The 20,492-nt window shown below is 39.3% G+C and overlaps 1 protein-coding gene across 8 annotated transcripts in view; it reads right to left on the bottom strand.

Moving 5' to 3' along the window:
• Positions 1–19,977, bottom strand: part of GRM5 (glutamate metabotropic receptor 5) — a 242,013-nt gene extending 222,036 nt beyond the window's left edge. Inside the window, exons 1-3 of one of the 8 annotated variants that reach the window (XM_086882176.1) lie at positions 19,894–19,977; positions 18,194–18,354; positions 9,629–10,509 (exon numbers count right to left, since the gene is read on the bottom strand). In XM_086882176.1, the coding sequence (XP_086738302.1) occupies positions 9,629–10,307 (679 nt within the window). In that variant the 5' untranslated portion in view covers positions 10,308–10,509; positions 18,194–18,354; positions 19,894–19,977. Of the gene's footprint in view, positions 1–9,628; positions 10,510–11,917; positions 12,005–17,926; positions 17,947–18,193; positions 18,890–18,985; positions 19,154–19,505; positions 19,560–19,818; positions 19,838–19,893 lie in introns of those variants that run through there. The other 7 variants (XM_086882179.1, XM_086882178.1, XM_086882177.1 and 4 more) reach the window with 7 other exon arrangements.
• Positions 19,978–20,492: the final 515 nt, after the last annotated feature.

Here is a 20,492-nt window from a genome sequence, read left to right as displayed (position 1 = left end):
ACCTGCAAATTTAACAACTGTTACACACTAAGCATTAAGAACATAGACTTGTTGAAAAATATATCTAGTTAGAATCATATATTTTAAAAGGAGAATATGGACTTTAAAGCCTGAATTTTAGAATACATCTGGACTAAGTCTAGATTCTCCAGGTGAAAAAACTTGAAAATAGTGTATAATTTTCATGGCCTTTATTTTATCCAGGGCTCGGTCTGCATTGATTGATAGTCAGGGTCACATGAACCAAAAGTTTTAGAAACTTCCAAATCAGTGCATCCTGTAATATTTATAAAATTATCTACCTGCAGGTGCGTGGTAATCTTATTTTGACCAGGAAGGGATAAGAGGAAAAAACATCAAACCTAACCAGGGGTAGCAGTAATTAATGCAACCAAAAAAGAAACAGTGGGAAGTGGGTTCAAAAAACACCACTGAACCTTGAGGATGGTGAAATAGTAAGCCAGATAAGCAGAAGTTGTGACAAGAGGGAGGCTGATAACTCTAAAGGGAAAAATAAACTATATATTTACAGGCCACCACTGTAATGGTTTGCTAATAAATTAAGAAATATCACTTTGTATGCTGAAGTCCTGCTTGAATTCAAGGTGAAGAAAATGGAATACCAATTTCTCTTAAAAAAGGGTACATGTTCTTGAAAAAGAATTTGACAAAACTGGAAAGATTCATTCAAGGACTGTAAGAAAAACTCAGCATCTGGAAAAGCCACTTTACAGAAGTGACAGGAGAACGGAAGCACTTCGGTTTCACCAAAACAAAGATTAGAACAATGCCTGGGAAGAGAAGCTTTTCTCTGGGAAGAACTTACCATAATAAAGGGCTGTAGGTTGGAGAAACACAGCTGGTTATTTCATTTGAAGCATGAGCAATTCACAGTCTGAACAGACTACCCAATAGTGAAATCAACTCTGTCTCTACATGAGGTCCTTAGGTGAAGATGCTCTGTGTAGATCTTCATAAACAATACATTTTAGCTGAAATAACAACTACTAATAACTAGCTGTCATTTCATTACCTATCCTACACAGTAGAAATAAGATATGGAGAAGAGATTTGTATAAATTAAAATCAGGGAAGGGTGAACATGTTCTGTGATTCCACCATATGTGATCAACTATAGTTTATATACACTTGCCCTGTGCATTCCAGAATGGCAGTCTTGGAGAACTGAATTGTCTGCTTTAGCTACCTTCACTGAAGTAAGGAAATTTCCTAGATCCTTATCTCAATCCCCTCACCATGATTTTGCACCTCAAAAGTACCTTTTGGCAGTACTTCCTCTATTCTTCTTCCTACCCCCTGTAATGTCTACTAGAAATAGACAGAAGAGATATGAGAGAATGAGATAGAAGAAATCTATCTCAAGAAGAAAAGGTACAAACAAACATCTAATCCTAGTTAAAGACAAATAGAAAGCATCTGACTAGATCACAACATACTCTCACTGTTCTTAATACTCTCATACTCTTATGTTCTCTCATACTCTCATTGTTCTTAACAGTTAGGTTAGATTTTGGCCATGGGACTCCTTCAGTGTGATGGTTTAGCATCTGCCCCAGATATTATCTTTGCAATTCTTCAAGTACACAATGCACTTTGAGAAAAGCCATTTCCCATACATTGTTTGCTTGGCCTTTCACAGTGTAATTGATTTTATATGGAGGCTTTCACATATATCACCTGGACCATGTATCTGGCCAGCCATAAATGTTGTCAGACTTCCAGAAAGAAAAATCAAGCCCCTCAGTTAAAGGAAGTCTTAAATACATTCTTTTCCAGTCAGTATATTCAGAATTATGAGTTACATTATGTTCATTTAAGAACAAGGCAGTGATTTATGAAAAATATTGTCTGCAAATTCAACTGCCAAAGTCGATGGCAACTGTTCTGTTAATAGCCTTCCCAATCACTCCTTTAATGTATACACATACAATATAATGATATAAACACTGTGCATTACAGCATGGGCTGCCTCCACATCATGAGCCTGCAATCAGGCTTTAGTAAGATGGATGCAACATTATTCTCTCTCCAGTGGCTTTCAAACTAAATTAAAGCAAAGTCTATAATTTTTGGCTCACCTCCAAGATCACAGTCTCCTGCACGATGCAAGGATCAGCTACTCAGAACTTCCTTAGGGAAGGCAGAAGTTTAAAAGATCCAGCACAAGCCCTTTGCCCTTTCTTAGCTTTCAAAGAAATCACAAATTAGCTCTTATAGACAGGAAATGTTCTTCATCTATGGACCAATGTAAATATCTACTCTGCTCCTTAACTGCACAGAAAATTTCAATTTTTGAAGCATCATTGATTTAATTCCTGCACTATTAAGCTGCCTATGATATGTTTTTGATGCATAAAGACACTGACAAATGCAGCACATCCTATTTTTTCTTTGTTTCTGTAGGAAATTAGATTTTATTTTCTTGTAAACTCTTTTCCTACCTGTGATCTTAAACTAGCACTCTGAAAAGTGTGTTCTCATCCTAGTCCTTCCAATGGTGTTGGATAGCTTTTTTCTGTCTCTCTCCCCTTGTTTCTGATTCCAATCACAACTGTGTTCAGATCACCCCTGAATTCTCAAAAACTGAATCTATTTCAAGGAATATGGAATAATGTTTTGAAAGTTTTTTGCATTTGGTGGTTTGTTTGGTTTTTTTTCTTATATCAAAATTTAGATATGACAAAAATCTATGAAAAATTACTTCACAAATTAATGATTTAACTAAGTAACATACATGAAAAAAGAAAAAATTAAGGTTTTAGAAATAAGGAACACAGATTCAGAAGTACCACAAATGTTCACAAATGAGGAATAATGGGACCTTGCTTATCATCTTCTCTTTAATTATTGGATTAATTTTGGATACATTTCAAGGTATCCAAAAATGTTTAATTTGTGTACAGGACTAGTGATATAACACAGATGCTAAATAAAACGGAATGTAAGGAAAACTTTCAGCTCTTTCTTGAATAAAACAACTTTTTCCCAAAACTATTAAGGAACACTAATATTTGTGAAAGCAATTAAAAGTGAACTCAGTTTAGAACAAAGATCCTATTTGATTTATCAAGTTATCTTTTATCAACTCTTACTATAACCCCATCAATCAGTTTATTTTGATCAAATTCTAAATTTTTTCAGAGCTTTTATTCACTAAAAAATGTTGTTACTTTAGCTTTGAATTCTGTTTTGGGACAAATTACTTCAGGATATGTTTTGGTTTTTTTTTTAATTGCATGGAATATCTGTTTTCCAACCAGGTCTACAGCATATACTTTTTAATCTCAAAGACAAATATCAATGAGGGATACAGAAAAGGAATCACTGCCCCTATCCAGAGGCATCTGATAAGACGTATTAGAAGAACATCTTTCATGAAACTTCTCTGACCCAGTAAGCACTGTGCAGTGAAACTTCATTTTCTGAAAGATTTCCCAATCTCATCAACTTTATAGATCCCCCTCTGACTGAAGAGTTTCAGCCTGGGCATGAGGACAGTAACTGGGATCTTTCCACGCCTCAAGCAGTGGAAAAATAGAAGATGAAGCTGGAGGTTCCTGGACTCCCATTGTTTCTTCTCAGTAAAGGCAAGTTTCATGACACTGAAACTTTCACTGAGTTGCTATAGAGTCTAAGTGGCTGAAAAAATGACATTCAAACACTTAGACCCTAAACAAAAGAAGCAAAATGACATTTTCACAACCCGGATGACCTGCTCTTAGCTAAGTCTCCCTTCCATCATTCCTTTAAAAATTAATTTTCTTTTTAAGCTTTAGAATAGCACACCTCCTTGCTCATATTCCTTTTGCAGTTTCATGTTATTTTCCCTTGGAATTTTCATCGCTGTTACACTCACAGAATGCAGAGTGTACCCCTCACTTTATGTTTTCTGTCAGTCAAGAGCCTTCACCACAGGTGTGTCTGGCTTGAGCAGCCTAACAGCAGTGTGAAATGTTGTCTGGGCAGAGCAACACAAACATTAACTCAATGTTACTTCATTTTTCTCTCTCAGTATTCCCAGCTGGCAGATTGCACTTGCTCACTTTTCACAACTGGGATACTAGGATAAATATTTGAAATTAAGCAAGAAAGCGACTACCTCTTTCAGATGTCAACATTCAATAAAAATGAGCAAGCAACAGGACAGGACTGGAGCTTGAACTGGGTATTTTTCCCCTGTATTTTATTTCAGATGAGAGATATTTTTTTCAGTTTTGCTACAAGATTAATGTGATTAAGAGAATATCAAATTGTGATAATTCTGATTTCAAAATTTATGTTTGAAACATTTCAAAAGTAATTTCAGAAAACTCCAAACACATAATTATTTTACCCAATAGCAAAAATTAAGCATTTCTGGAATAGAATACACTCCAGTCTTTAGACAGGAAGTTCTTCTATTATCAGAAATGGATTTTTAGAAATAGATTTTGTCTACAACTGAAAATATTTCCATGGACTACCGCAGATGTTCTTGGTATATTATTTCACCATGGGGTTTTTTTCTGCATGTAAAAAAATATTTCAATTATATTACTTTATGAAAAGCAAATATTTTTGACCATGATACAATTGTTGTCTCTAAAGGAGAAAAATCTAGAGTCTGAAGGAAAGACCTCATATAAATACAGCTTGTTCCAGGCAACTGGTTTAACATCAACTTTTTGCAGCTTTTTCATTCATTTCATCATTTTGTTCTCACAGACTATGACTAATTTTGATTTAGCTTTTTTATTTGGGAGCAAAGAATGGGGATGAAAAAGGACTTTTAACCAGACACATTTGAACAAATATGAAAAGTACTTTGGGAAACAACCTTTAGGTGCAAGGAAAAAAAGGTCTGCTTAGGATGCCAGATTGCATCCTAAGCAAATGAATGTGAACCACCTCTTTATATGCACTTAAGATAGATTTAAATGGAGAAAAGTGAAGTTAAACATGGAGGACTTTGAAGATTAATTTCATTCAATGTTTACCTGCAGAGCTGCCTGAAGAAAATGTCAACAAACTGTTTTATTTCTTAAGGCTGTGTTCAAAAGCAAATTACACCTCTTACATAACCAGAATAAATTTCTCCCTTGCCATCCCTAATATATTTGGCTTATTGTGTATCAGTTGTACCCCTGTACAGTTCTATTTTTCCAGCATACCATACATCACCTCTTCACCCCATTCAGTGCAGCAAAATAAATGGTTTCCAATGGCAATGAAAATTGTCTTTCTTGTTATTAATGCATTTGAATCCAGGCAGATTTTAAGCAGAGATTCTGAGAGACTGAGATTCTCAGGGATTGAGTTGTTGATTATGAAGGCCTGATCCAAATGTCAGCCTGCTTAACAGGAGGGTATTGAATTCAAACTGGCTTTCAGAATGAGGCTTTCAAACCACAATGACAGGAGAAGAGAAAATTGCACATATTTGATCTTTCAAAAAGACCAGAGTATGCTTTCATATGGGAAATGAGGTAAACAGGCAACTCTGTCTCTTTCAAAAGCCAGCCAGACTCTTCCTTATTTCTCCCACCATTTTCGATTAACTGTGGTGTCAAGTGGCTAAGCAAGAAAAGGCTGAGAAAAATGTCTACGGTGCATGAGCTGCATGGTCCACCTGTACACCAACCATCACCACCCAAAAACACATGCATATATTTCCCTCTCTATGCCTTCCTGTGTGCATCAGTTTCCACAGAGGTGGACAACAGTTACATGAGCTAAAAAGGATCTCAAGCATTGTTTTAAGACTGCAAAACTAAATTAGGGACCTTCTCTTTCCTGTGCTGCTATTGCAGCACACACAAAGCTCTCAGTTGCATTATTGACCTGCTATGAAGTTGGTTTAAGAAGTGAATATTCATTTAATTTTAAGGAAAGTTTTTTTAAGCTATGCTCCTACCAAAGAAGTGGAAAAAAACCCTCTGTAACATTAACTGAAGGAGCTGGATCAGTAGGAACTCCAGATCACCCTTGCATGCCTGTTGTAGTAATCCATAAGTTTGAAGGCAATTGCTTCAGGCTTTGAGTGATACGTCTTTAGTACATGGATTTTCACATCCCATTTTCCCTCATTCCTGCTCACTCCTAGCTCCCTGCCATGCACTGCTAACTTGCCTGTTCATGGGGCCACAATGTGGATTGAACCTCAAAACTGATAAGGCTTTTTGAAAAACAGCCCTCATTGTGCATGGAAAGGTTTTATTTTAAAGCCAGATTGGTTCAGAGTAGAGCCCCACAAGTGATTCAATTCAATGAAGAGTTGGAGAGTGGTGGAAGATAATTATGGTTATGATTCCTGACAGAGCCAAGCAAGACAAAGTTACAGCCCAGGACTAAGACTTGCAAAGATTTCTGGTTGGCCTATGTAAAATACACTACAGAAAGTGAAGATGACTGGGTTTTTATGAGAAATGTCATTCATTTTCACATTTTCTATTGAAGGGATGGAAGAACATTCCTCCTTAAAATTACAAGAGCTACACTGACAGCAGTGTAGCTTCCTTCCCATTTTAAGGAAAAAATTACTTTTAGAAGTCACTTGTAAACCTGGAGGAATCAGCTAGTTTAATTTGTAATGCTAAATGTCAAAGGAGCAAAGAACAAGAATCTCTCAATGTTTTTTGTGAATTCTAAATCTGGAAGTCTTAAGTAGGGGTTTAACAACACAACTTCAGATCAGCCTCCCAAAACATTCATCCACGGCAGAAAAGATAATTAGTAAATGCATAAGGAAAGAGTCAAAAAAGAAGATTTTTATTATGAAACTGTTGATGTATGCCAGGCTTTTCTTATGCTAGACAAAAGAGAGACCTATAAATTTATCTGCTGATGGAACTACCATAGGAATGAAACTAATGGACTTTACCTGGCTCTTTTTTACTCCCCATCCAGCTTTGGAGGCTTTGGAGGAGAGGGCCCTCCCTCTCCATGGAAGTCATTCACAGAAACCAAAGATCATATTGATCACAATATGATCGTAAGGATCAGAAGAGTCTGGTTAATAAACAAATTAATAAATGAAAATTAGATAAAGATGAACATAACTGGCCAGAACTACCGTAAGCATGAAAAGAAAGACTACCTTCTATGGGTGGACAAGATCCTACCTCAACAAAAATTCCAAGGAGCAGGATTTAACTTTTTTTTTTTTCTGTTTGAAATAATACCTGTGAATGTAGGACACTGAGATGAATGGCATATTTATAATAAGTTGCAAGGTACTATAGTGAAATGAAAAATAATTACAGCAAAATAAATAAATAAATAAATCTCTCTTTTGCTTATTTACTCAATTCCTTTTCTTTAGCATTCATGTGTAGGGTTTTCTAAAGGTTATTTAAAAAAACAACAATGCAATGGATAACACGTGCCATGATCTTTGGAAAGTACCCCAGGCATCAGACATTGTCATATTTCAAAGAAGTACCTTAATCAGGTAGTATTTTTCTATTCCATCATAAATACCATCTGTTCTATTGTAATAAAACTTTTGATGTTAGTTACCTGGAGAGCCTATTCATCATGCTTACCAGGCTATGCAACTAGATAATAGGATCATAAGGTTCACCCAAGTTTGATGTTCTTTCACTGTTCTTTCACAAAATTATATTGCTGTAAATATGCTGTGAATGAGGCCTCAGATTTTAGCAATGTTCCGCCTACCATATCCACTTTAATAATGGCAGAAGCAGGCACCTGTCATACTACATATATTATTTTGGTTTTCTCCTTCTTCACATTCAGCTCTTCTCTCATTTACTTCTCATCTTGCCCATAGCATCTATGTCCCAGTCCAGCCCTTGTGTCCCTATTCCCTTCTTTCCAGTGCATAGTAAAAAAAGTTCCTCTGCCATAAGATTAATGTGCTGTGTGCTACCCTCTCCTCCAAAGAGTGTCCACAGAAAGTGGAAAAGTACATATTTTCACTCTGTGAAGAATCAGACCTTGATATAGGCATGACTATTCCCACAATGAATATAAAAATATCCCATCTCAATAGAAAGCGTAAAAGTTGCTCACTGCAAAAACGAGATGAATCATCAAAAGTAGCCAGGATATAAAACCTTATGCTATTGTTAGTAGCATTGTTTTTGACCATGATGTTATACATACGTATCTGTGAAGAAAAGGCTGCACACCTAATCATGCCAAAGTCATCAGCTGTTACAGAATACCCTCTCTACCTGATGTCACATACAGTGATTTGTACACGGTTTTGAACACTGAACTTTTAGATTGAACTGTTAATGTATTCATGCATCCCCATACAAAAGAGGCTTCAGATATTTATCAGCTCTCACTATCATAATGGAAACATGGTTGTGACAATCATTCAAGTTCTAAATTTTTGGGTTTTTTTAATACTGCAGAATAAGTTCTCTGCATATCTTTAGGAGGAAAAAGATTTTGACATTATACCATTGGACCAGCTTCTCCTCAGAAGGGGCTTTGATTAGTATAAAGCCTGCCAGAGAAGCATACTCAGTGTGTGGGAAGGGCAATCTGCTCTCTATTGGTTGTAATAAAGCCAGCAGCATCTGCCACTGTTCAGCAACGTCACCACCACTACTCAATCTCTTAACATTTTTCATTCTCAGATTGTATTCTCAGCCTGCCATTCAGCATCTGTCTATTTGAACAGAAGCAACGAGGTGAGGTCCTAAAACTCATCACAGAACTTACTGCCATAAAACTCCTTAAACAGTAGTGTCATTGGGTAGGGGCTGATGAAATTTGCTCTTAAGACAGTATGAATTTCTAGTCACTTCTAACAGGAAATCAATTCTATCAGCATGAGTAATAATGAAATCAAGTGTACTTTTCCATAGTATTTTCCTTTAATCACATACTCTTCTGAACACTGGATAAAAGGCTTAAGCTCTATGTCAAATAGAAAAAAAGAGGAAAGCAATTTAGCACACAGTTCTGATTTCCTGGACACCTGATGGAGCATGAATGTGTGATGAAATTCAAGGAAACTTCCCTTGTTCTCTCCCAAAACCAATGGCCGGAGTCAGAGGAAGAAGTGGAGCAATACTGCATGGAGTACTGTAAAAAGGATGGAAAGATTTCTCATCTCAAGGAGCTGGGACAACTTGCATTCAAATATTACCCAGATCTGCATGTTTTCTAGTACCTGTGCCTCTGTGGCTCAGATATTAAGCAGAAATACAGCCTGACTCAGCTACAGTTTCAGATGATGATTTTGCTCTTATCTGCACTATGAAGACCAGATGCTCTTTCACTAACCATTGATTCTAAAATAGTCATAATTATTATTCTAAATAAATACACTGATTAGTAGATAAAGAAAAATAAATAAGTGTCAATCAAATTAAATTAAGGTCATTTAGGAGACTCCAGATCAAACACTTTTACCAATGAGTGGCCCTAGAATACACAGCATCCTGTATTTCAAAATTAGTTTTCAGCCATTGACAACATGATGCTACTTCAGAGCCACAGAGAATGTAAAGTTATTATTAAGTAAAAGTCTATACTGTTGACAGCTAACTGGAAAAAGTCTAGCAACATCAAATTGTCATCATCCATCAATTAGAGCACATCAGAGTATTTCAAAGACATTTTTTTACGGAAACAAGCAACCTCTTACCTTCAGTGTGTACAGCAGAAACGTAGGTCCAGTTATAGCGTTTGACAATGTCCACCATCGCCTTTGCTTGCTGTGCATCAGATGGCACCACTCTCATAAAATACTTGAACAGAGTTTTGTCACTTAGGTCCATGCTTGTGGCAGAATAAGCAATCTGAGGTATATTGAAAAGCTGCAACAAGTTCTGGACCTGGATAGCAACGGAGCTGGAGCCAGGCCCAATGACACCAACAATGGGTTTCTTGGAGCGGAAAGACGATGATGATCCATCCACACATCGCACCATCCCTTCCTCTTCTTCAGAAGAAATCAGAGAGTCCCTTATAAACTCAATGCTCTGCTCCAAAGCCACAGCAGAATGCCAGCAGGAGTCCCTTATTTCACATCCTAATGTTATATTTGGCAACAGTGTGGGGTCCAAATTAATTCTGTCAAGGGTATGTAGCATTGCCTCCACTCTCTGAATCCCATACTGCTCTCTTACCTCTCCACATTTCCTCTCATGAACTTTGTCAACAGTTGGTTGATGATGGACAGAGAATAGAGCTCCAATGATAATATCACCAGGCATGTGTGCAACCACTCTTCTCTCATTTGCCTGCGCTGAAACAAAAAGCCCAAAGTTCCCACAGACATCTTCCTTCAACAGCAGGATTGCAAGGAGCAGCAGAAGGACCATTTTAGGAAATTTTAGGCTGGTAGAGACAACATGATGGAAAAAAAGTTGGAGAGCTGGTGAAAAGCAGTTATCAAATCTTCTGGATAGAAGGAGCACTATACTGATTGTTAACCAGGAGTTGGCATCTGTTCTCTAAGGAGTCACCGTCAGCTCCAAGTGGACATCTATGCAGAGCTGCACATGAGGTCATAATCCTCATACCCTTCAAAAATTAATAAATAAGAGAAAGATCTTTAAAATTGTTTATAAAGTCAGCAATTTATGTAATCTTATATAGTAAGATACTGTATCTTATAATATTTTCTAGAATTGCACCTATTTCTACAGCAATCAATGCTTGTAATACATTGTCTACTGTGTATGCTTACTTTCATCATTTTCAAGCTGGAAAACTTTATCTCACTTGAGTGCTTCACAATCTTAGGCTTGTACTTCTACTGGTATAAATTAACTTCTTTCTTTTGACAACCATGCTTAAAAATTCTTTGGGGAAATGTTTTCAAATGCACAAAAGTCTGGCAAGTATTTAATTCTACAGAAGAAAGGTGTGTTGCCACTTCTAATGCATGTCTTTGAAAACAACTCCCTTTAATTTCAGACGCTTTCTTTATCTCTAATGTACAAATGCCACAGTAACGCATCCTGGGCTACACTCTATTATCCATTCCAACACTAGGAAACTGCTGTTGACACACAAAGCTGTAATTCTAAGGAATGCAGAATGTATAAATCTGTTTTTACTTTGCAAAATCCAGCATGAAACAAATTGGCTTTTAAATGAGATTAAGAAAACTGATTTTGTTGCTAATACTTATATTTGTTTTAAGCAAAGGAACAATAATTCTAAAACAGACAAGCCATGAAATTATTTTCACCTTTTTGTAGTCTTACTTCAAAAATCATCAAAAAGCACTTTGAAGAATCCTAATGCTGTACACAACCTTACAGACTGCGCTGATATCAAGAAGTCAACACAAAGACTGTACAGATGAACTAATGCCCAAAATATTTGATCAGCTACATCTATGTACAGACTGCAATGCAATCTTCACTCATCTTTACTGTTGCTGAAGGATAAATAAATAAATAAATCAGCAAATAGTTCACATCTTGGGCTGCGGTTAACTTGTGGAAGTAGAAAACGTACTTGAAAATGTTCTGCATCTGGCAGTGGATTTACAGCAGAATGCTTCCAATTTAAAATATAGTGCTTAAAGTTGTTTGCCAAGTCTTGATCCCTAAGCATATTAAATACCATCTATTACTCCTCACCTGCCTTTGATAGTACAGAAAGGTAAGTACACTTTTAAATCTAAAATGCTGAGCTGTTAAGTGAACCAATTCACTTATGCTGAGCATAAGTGAACCAATTTTTATTTTTATTTTTATTTTATTAACAAATTTTTAGTTTTATTTTTAACAAAACAACTGCAAAATTCTGGGGAAGACCCCAGTCTCAGTTTTATTACATCAATCTGTTTATACAATAAAAAAAAATTAAAAATTTCATACATTTCAGACACCACCAATCACTTCTAATTCATTAACAATGACTTTTACAGCGCCTAGACATTGTAAAGTGAAAGAAACCATCGCAATAGAAAATCTACCTCTGTTTCTTCGAGTTGAAAATCTCACAGGATTTTATTCTTGAATTTACTCCTCACAACTAGGTCATTCAGTATAGTGACACAGTGAAACTATCTTCCTGATTCTGAAGATGAAACACACAAATATAAAAACATTCTTCTGCTTGATGCTAGGCTTTCTCTATTATTTTACCTAGAAGTATAAATTAAAAATTATTTTCGCAGAGGAGTGAGTGAGTTTGAGTGAGTATTCCCAAATAAAATGCAAATCCTTAAAAAGAAAAAACATATAATATTTAAATATTAATTGCAACATTAATAAGTTCATGTAATATTATTTTTAGTGATATAAAGTGCTAATAATTAAATGAGGTTCAGACAACTGTAAAGCACTTCAAGAAGGTTTGGGTGTTTCTGTTCTGTGAAGAGTTGGCTTGTCAATACTGTAACCCTTTACCACTAAGGAATAACAGCAGTTCAGTTCAGGTTAATTAGTCCCTAATTACAGACTATCACTATTGCTTATGTCTTGCAATTATTTGTTCCATCACTCTGAAACTGGTACCATATAATCTGCAAACAGTCAAAAGGATGAACGACAGGGGATATCCTTGTACAAGATCACAGCTGTTAAATTCCTGTATCTTTAACTAATTGACTGTATTATGACTTTAAAAATAATTAATTATTTATTAACTTACTAACTTTTGAACAGAAATAGAACTCTGTTATTTAAAACCATGGATGTTTATTTTTCTGAACTTCTCAGATTAAGGGTATATATCCAGAACCCAAGTATATCTAGACAAGTGCCAGCTCTGCTGCAGACTGTAACTGGATATACAACGAGATGCTTTTTTATAACCTACCTGCCTGTGAATCTGCAGATGTACAAATAGAGAGAGTTCAAGGGCTTGGGGTGAGCTCATGGTACAAAAAAACATACAATCTACCGTTTTAATTCTGCAACACACATTCACCAAATGCTTTGGTCTTGTGTCTATGGATTAAAAATTTCCATACAGGATATATGAGAAAGAGAGGGAAGGAAGGTCATTTTTATCTTTTTCCCTCCAAAGAACAGTTGTTTGCTCTCCTCTGCTTATAGTTGTGTCTATCAGTATAAAATTACAGGGTAAAGAATCAGACAATGTTGAAGATCTCCTTCATATTTCTGGTTCCACAATACTAGGATATGTCATAGCTGGGGGATTCGTATTTCTGAAAGCAATAAAATCTTTCCCCTCCATAGCATTCAAGGGAAAAGAAGGGGCCAGATGCAGGCTGTAGTTGCTCCACAATTAATGAACAGTCTTCACTGTATTAAAGCTAAGGTCAATTTACTTGGGACTTTAAAAGTTCCTAATTACACTGAGCACACTGCTTCTGTTTTATAGTATTTGGCTTAGGATTCACATCCAAAGCACCTGAAATCAATATTTTCTGAGGCTTTTCATAACACAATGAAGCAACTTGGAATTTCTATTGACTAATATTTTGAGGTATTTGTATTGAGTAATAAAGATCTGGTTCTCTGGTCTTGCACTCATAAACTTAAGACCAGAATGATTGAAGTGGAAAGTTATCTGGTCTGGTCTCTGCCTACTGTAAGTTCAACTAAAACAGATTTCTTAGCCTTATGTCCAGTCAGGTTCTTAATATCTCTGAGGATGGAGAACCCACAACATTTTTGGGCAAACCAGTTTGACTACAGAGTAGAAAAGACTTTTTTGTATGTATTTAAATAGAATTTCCTGTGTTTCAATTGGTGTTCATTGTCTGTCATCCTTCTGATGGGCACAGCTCACCATGCCATGAGAAGATATCCTGAGACTAATCATGTAACAAATCCTGTTTCAGGCAAAATGGCTGAGAAGAGAGCTGATAGACTAAGCACACTAATTATATTTCCTGAAGAATGTCTTCCTGAAGAGAAGATGGCCAAGGGAACTATTCAAATATACAATTTCACTGCGCTTCTCTCCCAAAAGTATCACATACAAGTCCCTCCACGTTTTGATTACAATTCTCTCTTACTACAGGCAGCTTATTATTACAAGCAGGATAAGTACTAAAACAAAATTAAGTAAAATTTCATAAGCTTAAATATAACTCTTGTTTAATTTGTTAGAGATAATCCTAAAGGGAATTTGACATGGTATAGCTCTCAAACTGAGAACAGAGGTATCGGCAGTTTCAAAGACAATGAACTTCTGAGTACATGCACAAAGTAATGGGAATTGTTTCCCAATTAATAATTTATCTGTTTTGTTTTCATTGATGGACAACATGCACAGGAATTAGGGTCAAATTTATTTTTCACGCTTTTCAATTTCTTCATCATTAATGGACTTAGCCCAAATTGACTGAAACATAAGCGAAATGGAATCAGGTACTTAATTACTGGTGTGTCAATGTTCCTTGCTTATTTCAGTTATGGATCTAACTATAAACTTATCCTGAAGTCACATGCTTTAACAGTAGAGGACACTTTGGTCTCAGTCTTCTGCTGCACTAGCTTCAGGCTTGGAGCAATTGCAGAAGAAGTAGGACAGAAAAATGACACTGCCTATCTGCCCTTTGTTCAGTCTAGCCCTAGATAAAATTTACATACTACCCAGATGACTGAAGACACAGATCTGATGAAGCACTCAACATGTCCCTGTGACCTCTGTTCTCCCTGGCAATATAAACTTCACGCCAGGCTCTGTCAGAAGAAGTTCTCAGCTGTTTCCTTAAGGCAGAGTTCCAGCTACTTCATGTTGAGGTTTAACCGAGTAGAAAATGAGCATCTGTAATATTCCATGAAACAACACACAAATCTTTCATTATTAAAAATATATAAATCTTTCAAAATTAGACCTATCTCACATGCATGTCCATCTGCACTTGCAATCTGTAGAGACCAAAAAAAACCAAAAAGCACACTAATATCTAAGGGCATTAATTAAAAAACTTGATCAAAAATCAGACTGTGAGCAGCAGTTCACGAAGAGATGATTTTCCACTGTATTTGTGGCTGAGAGTTTGAATATGGGATGCGTCTGACTGTTGTTAAGGGCTTCTGCTCCCGCAGGTGTAACTTGTGTTTAAAGCTGCGGGGTGATTCTCTTTCCATAGGGGCTTACATTATTATAGCAGCGCCCACTAGTGACCCCGCAGCGGAGCACCTGTGCTCTGCAATCTGAACCCGCTTGGCACGGTGGTTTCTAACATGAAAAACACCAAATCAGCTGAGGGAAATTGTTTTATTTATTCTAATCTGTATCATGGGTAAAAAAAAAAAAAAAAAAAAAACCAAGAAGAAATTAAAAAGAGAGAAGTAACAATGCTTCCCTTCAGGTTTCCTCTTTTTTACACTTCTGTAAGTTTACAGCAAGCTCGTTCATAGTTTCTGAATTTTCAGGCATATTTAAATAATTTTTAAATACCCATCAGATTACTTAATCAAAGAACAGTGCTGTAATAGAACTCATGGCCCAATCCAGGAAAGCACTTGGCAATATGTTCTGTGCTTCTCAGAAGAAGAATACTATTGGTCAAAAATCTGTAAACATTTATCTAAAGTTTAAGGTTCTCTTTAAAGGATTTTCAGGATCAGAAAAATCACAAAAACTAAGGTTCTTAAAATCTATTCATTTGTAGTGAGAAAATTTACTTACATGTTATGTTTGTATAAATTAAAGCCATTGTACCTGCTGATTAAATGCTTTCCAGGCATTCATTTATAATACATACCACAGTAAATTTAAATCCATCAGAAATGAGACAATATATGTTGATATGAATCAAATCAGTGTATCCCAATGAAATGACCTCTGTTTTGTCATCAGAGAAGACAAAAACATAGCAAGCAGCAACTGAATTACTGGTTAAGAGTCAGTCATGTCACTTATCTCGCAGTGAAGATCTTACAGTAGCAAAATATGGAACAGCCTTATAAAACAGTTACATAAAGAAAGGAACCTCTCAGCTCATCTTGATTTGGACCAGTGTTAGAAGAAAGTACACTCAGGATGCTAAGCTTTGCTGAGTTATGCTATGGCATTGCAAACTCCAAGCATTGGATTCAAGCTGTTCTGGAAATCTATCTCCCAGTGTTCTGGGGAGGCTCGTTTTGCAGGAGGAGGTCTCCCATACCCATTCCTCAGAGGTAATGCACTTTGGTCACACAAAACTTGATGCACTCAAATGGTGCATCATTTGAAAATCATGAAATGTGAGCACCCTGTTCTGAGATTTCTACTATGGTTTATTTTTTTCTGTCCACAAATAAAACAAAGCAAACCAAAAACACAACATCAAGCAAACATTGTTCATTACATTATCAGCTCTGCAAATTCCAGTGGACATTGGATCAAGCTCTTTGACAAAAAAAAAATGAAACCAACAGTTTGGTACAAAAGGAGGGACTACGAAGCAGTTTTCTATAATTCCACTTAGAAATACAAAAAAGCTAAGCAGCAAGGGAGAATTTTCTCCATTTGGTAAGAATGTCCACCAGAAGTGACAGACTGAAGTGCTGATCTCATTGCCTCATAGCTAATAAACAGAAATTATTTAATTATCAACAAGATGCTTAGCCATCCCTGGAAGTTCTTCCCCATGTTATGCCCACACATGCTTTCAGGTTGATGAAACAATTTTGGCTTTAATATGTAGATGCTTAACTTCCCAGAGAAACTTGCAATGATCTCTGGAATTTTGCCAAATATACTGCGTACTGCTGCTGTTACCAAAACCCAGTTATACCATGTGATGCAGGGACTACTAGCTCAGGTGTGTTTTCATCTGTAATCCTAGACATTTTATTAATTAATAAAACTGTATGGGATGGAGTAGGTGATTAAGGAAAGGCAATAGCAGTTTCAGAAAACATTTTCCAGCAATTTGCAACAAGAGTGGTTATGGTGGGATGCCAGTACTACAAATATGCCAGCAATATCAGAACTATGTAGGAAGATAAAATGACAGAAAATCCATACAGGGACCCAAAAAACCCTCTTTGAATATTTGAAATAATGATCAATGCTATGATCATGTAACATAAATATTAAAATGTAGTCAAAGTATTTGAGAATTCACTAAAGATTAGCATGCGATAGAAATGTTTTGGAATGTGGTAATTAGAAAAAACAATTCATAGGGAATTTAAAGAGCCTGGCAGTTAACTCCTCTATACATCTTTCCCTTTCAGGATTTAGAGTGGTGTATTTTCAATATGATTCTCTGCCACTTTTGAGAAGATCCCCTACTTTATCTTCAAGACTAGGAGAAAGAAACGTCCTGGCTCTCCCTGCACCCAGTCACCCCGTCCCCACCACCGGAAATTGCTTTCTCAGGGAAGAGATGGGGTGTGAGTGGGGCTGGCGGGGTGCGGAGCCCCGGGGTGCGGGAGGGGAGCGGGCAGCGGGCAGCGAGGAGCTGTCCCTGGTGCTGAGCACCGCCCGCCGCTGGCGCTTGCAGGGCAGGGAAGGGGAAGAGGAAGACAAAAATAAAACAACCTAGAAATCAACCGGTGGTAAAAATTGCCACGGTGGTCGCATTTGGCAAGCAGGATCGCGTTTTTACAAATAAATGCGTAGATCTGGGTCTTAGAAAAAAATTCCTGGTCGAGGTTAACTCCCAGCATAGCTACCTGTGCTGCCACAACTAAGTGCCTGTGCATACAGACGTGCATGTGTGCATTTACACTGGTGCTTATGTCACTGTCCCCCTGCTCGCCTAGTGCTATCTCTGTCCCCCTCAGTCCCATAATGAATCATTTTTGCACGTGGGGAGATTAGCTTTGATTATTAAATAAGTAACAGACGGGACTCGCTGAGCGGAGCCAAGTGATTTGTCCCAAGGTCACACAGGAAAGTCTATGGCTGAGCTAATCCTGGCTGTCTCTGGAAAACAAATACATTCCCGTTTCCATTATACCTTCCTAGCAAGACAAACCGCCCCTTGTGAGCAGAGGAACTATATCACACACATCACCAAGCCCGGGTATGCCAGTACCCCCAGCCCCTGCAGCCCCACACATACCATGCTCCCAGGAAGGGATCAGTGCCAGCTGCCCTCCAGCACCCTGACCCCGCGATGCCCCTGCAGCCCCTAGAGAGGTACCCCACCAGTTGTCTTGGTGGTCCCCCAGGAGTTGTGCTAGTCCTCCATCAACCAGGGTACAGAGCAAAAGAAAGGAGGGAAGGGGGGGGGGGGGGGGGGGGGGGGGGAAGAGTCCCTCCTTCATCCACAAGGTTTCTGTCCACAATCCAGGGCACATAAATACCCTCTCCCAACCCTCAGCATTACCTTGTCAGTGGCAGCAAGCGCTTCTTCCCACAGCGTGGCAAAATGGTCCTTTTGGTGGCAATAATTAAGACAGGTAGGGGCAGGCACCTCCTATTTTCAGCCCCGGCAGAGATAGCACTCCTCACACGGACCTTCTGGAGCTGAATAATCCTCAAATGCCTCTGCAAAGATCACCAGCAGGTGAGCCCCACTCGGCTAGCATTGTCACTCCTCCAGTTATAGGTACATCCTATTTTCTTCTGCTCACAGGCAAATGCTGAGGGCTGAGTATCCTACCCCCGCGAATGCATGCACATACACGCCATGCAACACGCTGTTCTCTCAGCATCGCCCAAATCTCATTTGCAAGAGGCGTGAACGGTCCCTGGATTTAAGGGAGGGGGAAGGCATGAGGAGGAGGAGGAATAAACAAACAAACGATGAAACAACAGATGGGTCTTTGCTCTGCCACCACAGCCTTGGTCTTCCTAAATACTTGCTGCAGCCTGACCCACCTGCTTAAACACCTCCGCCCTCCCTCACATTTGCACGGTAGCAGTCTCTCTACGTTAGTAGTGAGCTAACCCTGCCTTCTGCCCTGTGAGGAAATCTCTCCAGATGCTCTGAAGGTTGTAAAGTCCCCCTACAAACCGACACCTCTCTCTGCTGCCACTGCGCTCCGGCAAGTGAGAAAGCAGCAATCGTTTCAGAATCGGTTCGGCATCATCCAAAGGAGGGATAAAAAAAGAAAAGAGAAAAAAAAAAAAAAAAAAAAAAAAGCCTTTTAAAACGGGGTAGCGGGGAAGACTTTACCCCTGCTGTCCCGGCGACCTTTGGCGAGCTGCCCCTCCGACGCTTGCTGTCCGCCGAGGTCGCGGTGCCGGGGGCCCGGGCGCTCCGCTGCCGCACCGGGCTGGGGGTGAGGGGGCTTTTCGTATGGGCGAGTATCGGGCTTCAGCGCAACTTTTTAGTGCCACCAAGTGGCACAGATCCCTCCAGGAAACCAAGCAGCATGCCAGCCTGGGCTCTGCCTGCTGCTCCCTGGCAAAGGGAGAGAGGGGGATGCAAGAGCAGCGACCAGCCCTCTGCACAAAAATGCGCACACACAGACAGAAATATCAAGCAAAAAGGAGGGACTGATTGCCACCGAAGGACGGGCTGCCCTCTCCAGCCCTCGCCCCTTCCCTCGCCTGCAGGGTGACAGCGCTGGTCACGGCAGGATGAGGAGCGATGCCCCCTGCCAAGGGCGACCCGAGCTGCCAGCTCCGCGGGCGGGCTGTGCCCCTGCCTCTGTCCCCCCGGGCTGCCGCCCTCTCCTCACGGCAGGTGTTACCTGCAGCCACCCTTTCCTGCCGGGCTCTCTCCCCTCTGGCATCCCGGGCTCTCTGGACCCCGGGGCTCTGCGGTTCCCTGCCAGCCCTCTGCTTCCTCAGCCAGCCTCCCTGGACTGTAGCTGCAGACCTACGGACAGGCTTTTTATTTGCCTACATTCTGCCCACAAGCTCGATACCCTCCGAGCCCTTCCGCTTCCCCGCCCTCCCACAAATCCCACAGCAACGCTCTCACCTGCTAACTACCTGCTGCCCGCAGAGCACATCTACCTTTCCTCGGTTAACCCTTCCCTTCGGAAGCTAGCGAAGCTTTACCTTCTCCTCCGGTACCCCTGCATTTTCCCAAATCCTCTCCCTCTCTCTCCCGTTTCATGGCTCAGCCCCACGCACCCGGCTTCTACTTCCATTCACAGCCAGCCATCCCGCACGGCCCCGCACCGCTCCTCTCCTCCGCCCGGGGTGGGCGCAGGGCCGGGCACGGCGGCTCTGAGCGCGGGGAGGGGGCTTGTGGCTAGGCGTGGGTGGGTGGGAAGGGTCCGAGGTAGCCTGAGCCCTGACAAACTCAACGCATCCCTGCACTACTACTGCAACGAGGAACAACCGAGGAGAGCCATCACAACACGATGCCAGACAGAGATCATCTCTTTATTCAAAGCAATTCTTAGCAAATAAACAAATAAATAAAATAAAATAAATTAATAAAAAAATTAATAAAGCAAAACGGCATTTGAGTAAGAGCTGATCTGGCATTTAAAAGGCTGCTGACCATTTACCGGGCTGTATTTGCAGGGAAGGATTAGCTCGTGCATCCATTTTCAAGAATTAACAGCCTTTCTCTGCCACTGCTCCACAGCTGACACTCCCTGCTGGTTCTCCTCTCTTTGGGTTGCTGCTCAAAATATTATCTCTTTTTATTTTTTTTTAAAGCAGCTGCTGAATGACCCAAATCCCTAACTACATGATGTGGCTCCCCCAGTGCAACTGCATCG

The sequence above is a fragment of the Cyanistes caeruleus genome, chromosome 3, assembly GCF_971803275.1.
Source record: "Cyanistes caeruleus chromosome 3, bCyaCae1.hap1.1, whole genome shotgun sequence".
NCBI lineage: Eukaryota > Metazoa > Chordata > Aves > Passeriformes > Paridae > Cyanistes > Cyanistes caeruleus.
Note: the sequence above shows the minus strand (reverse complement) of the source record. Positions and strands in the feature narration are given on the sequence as shown.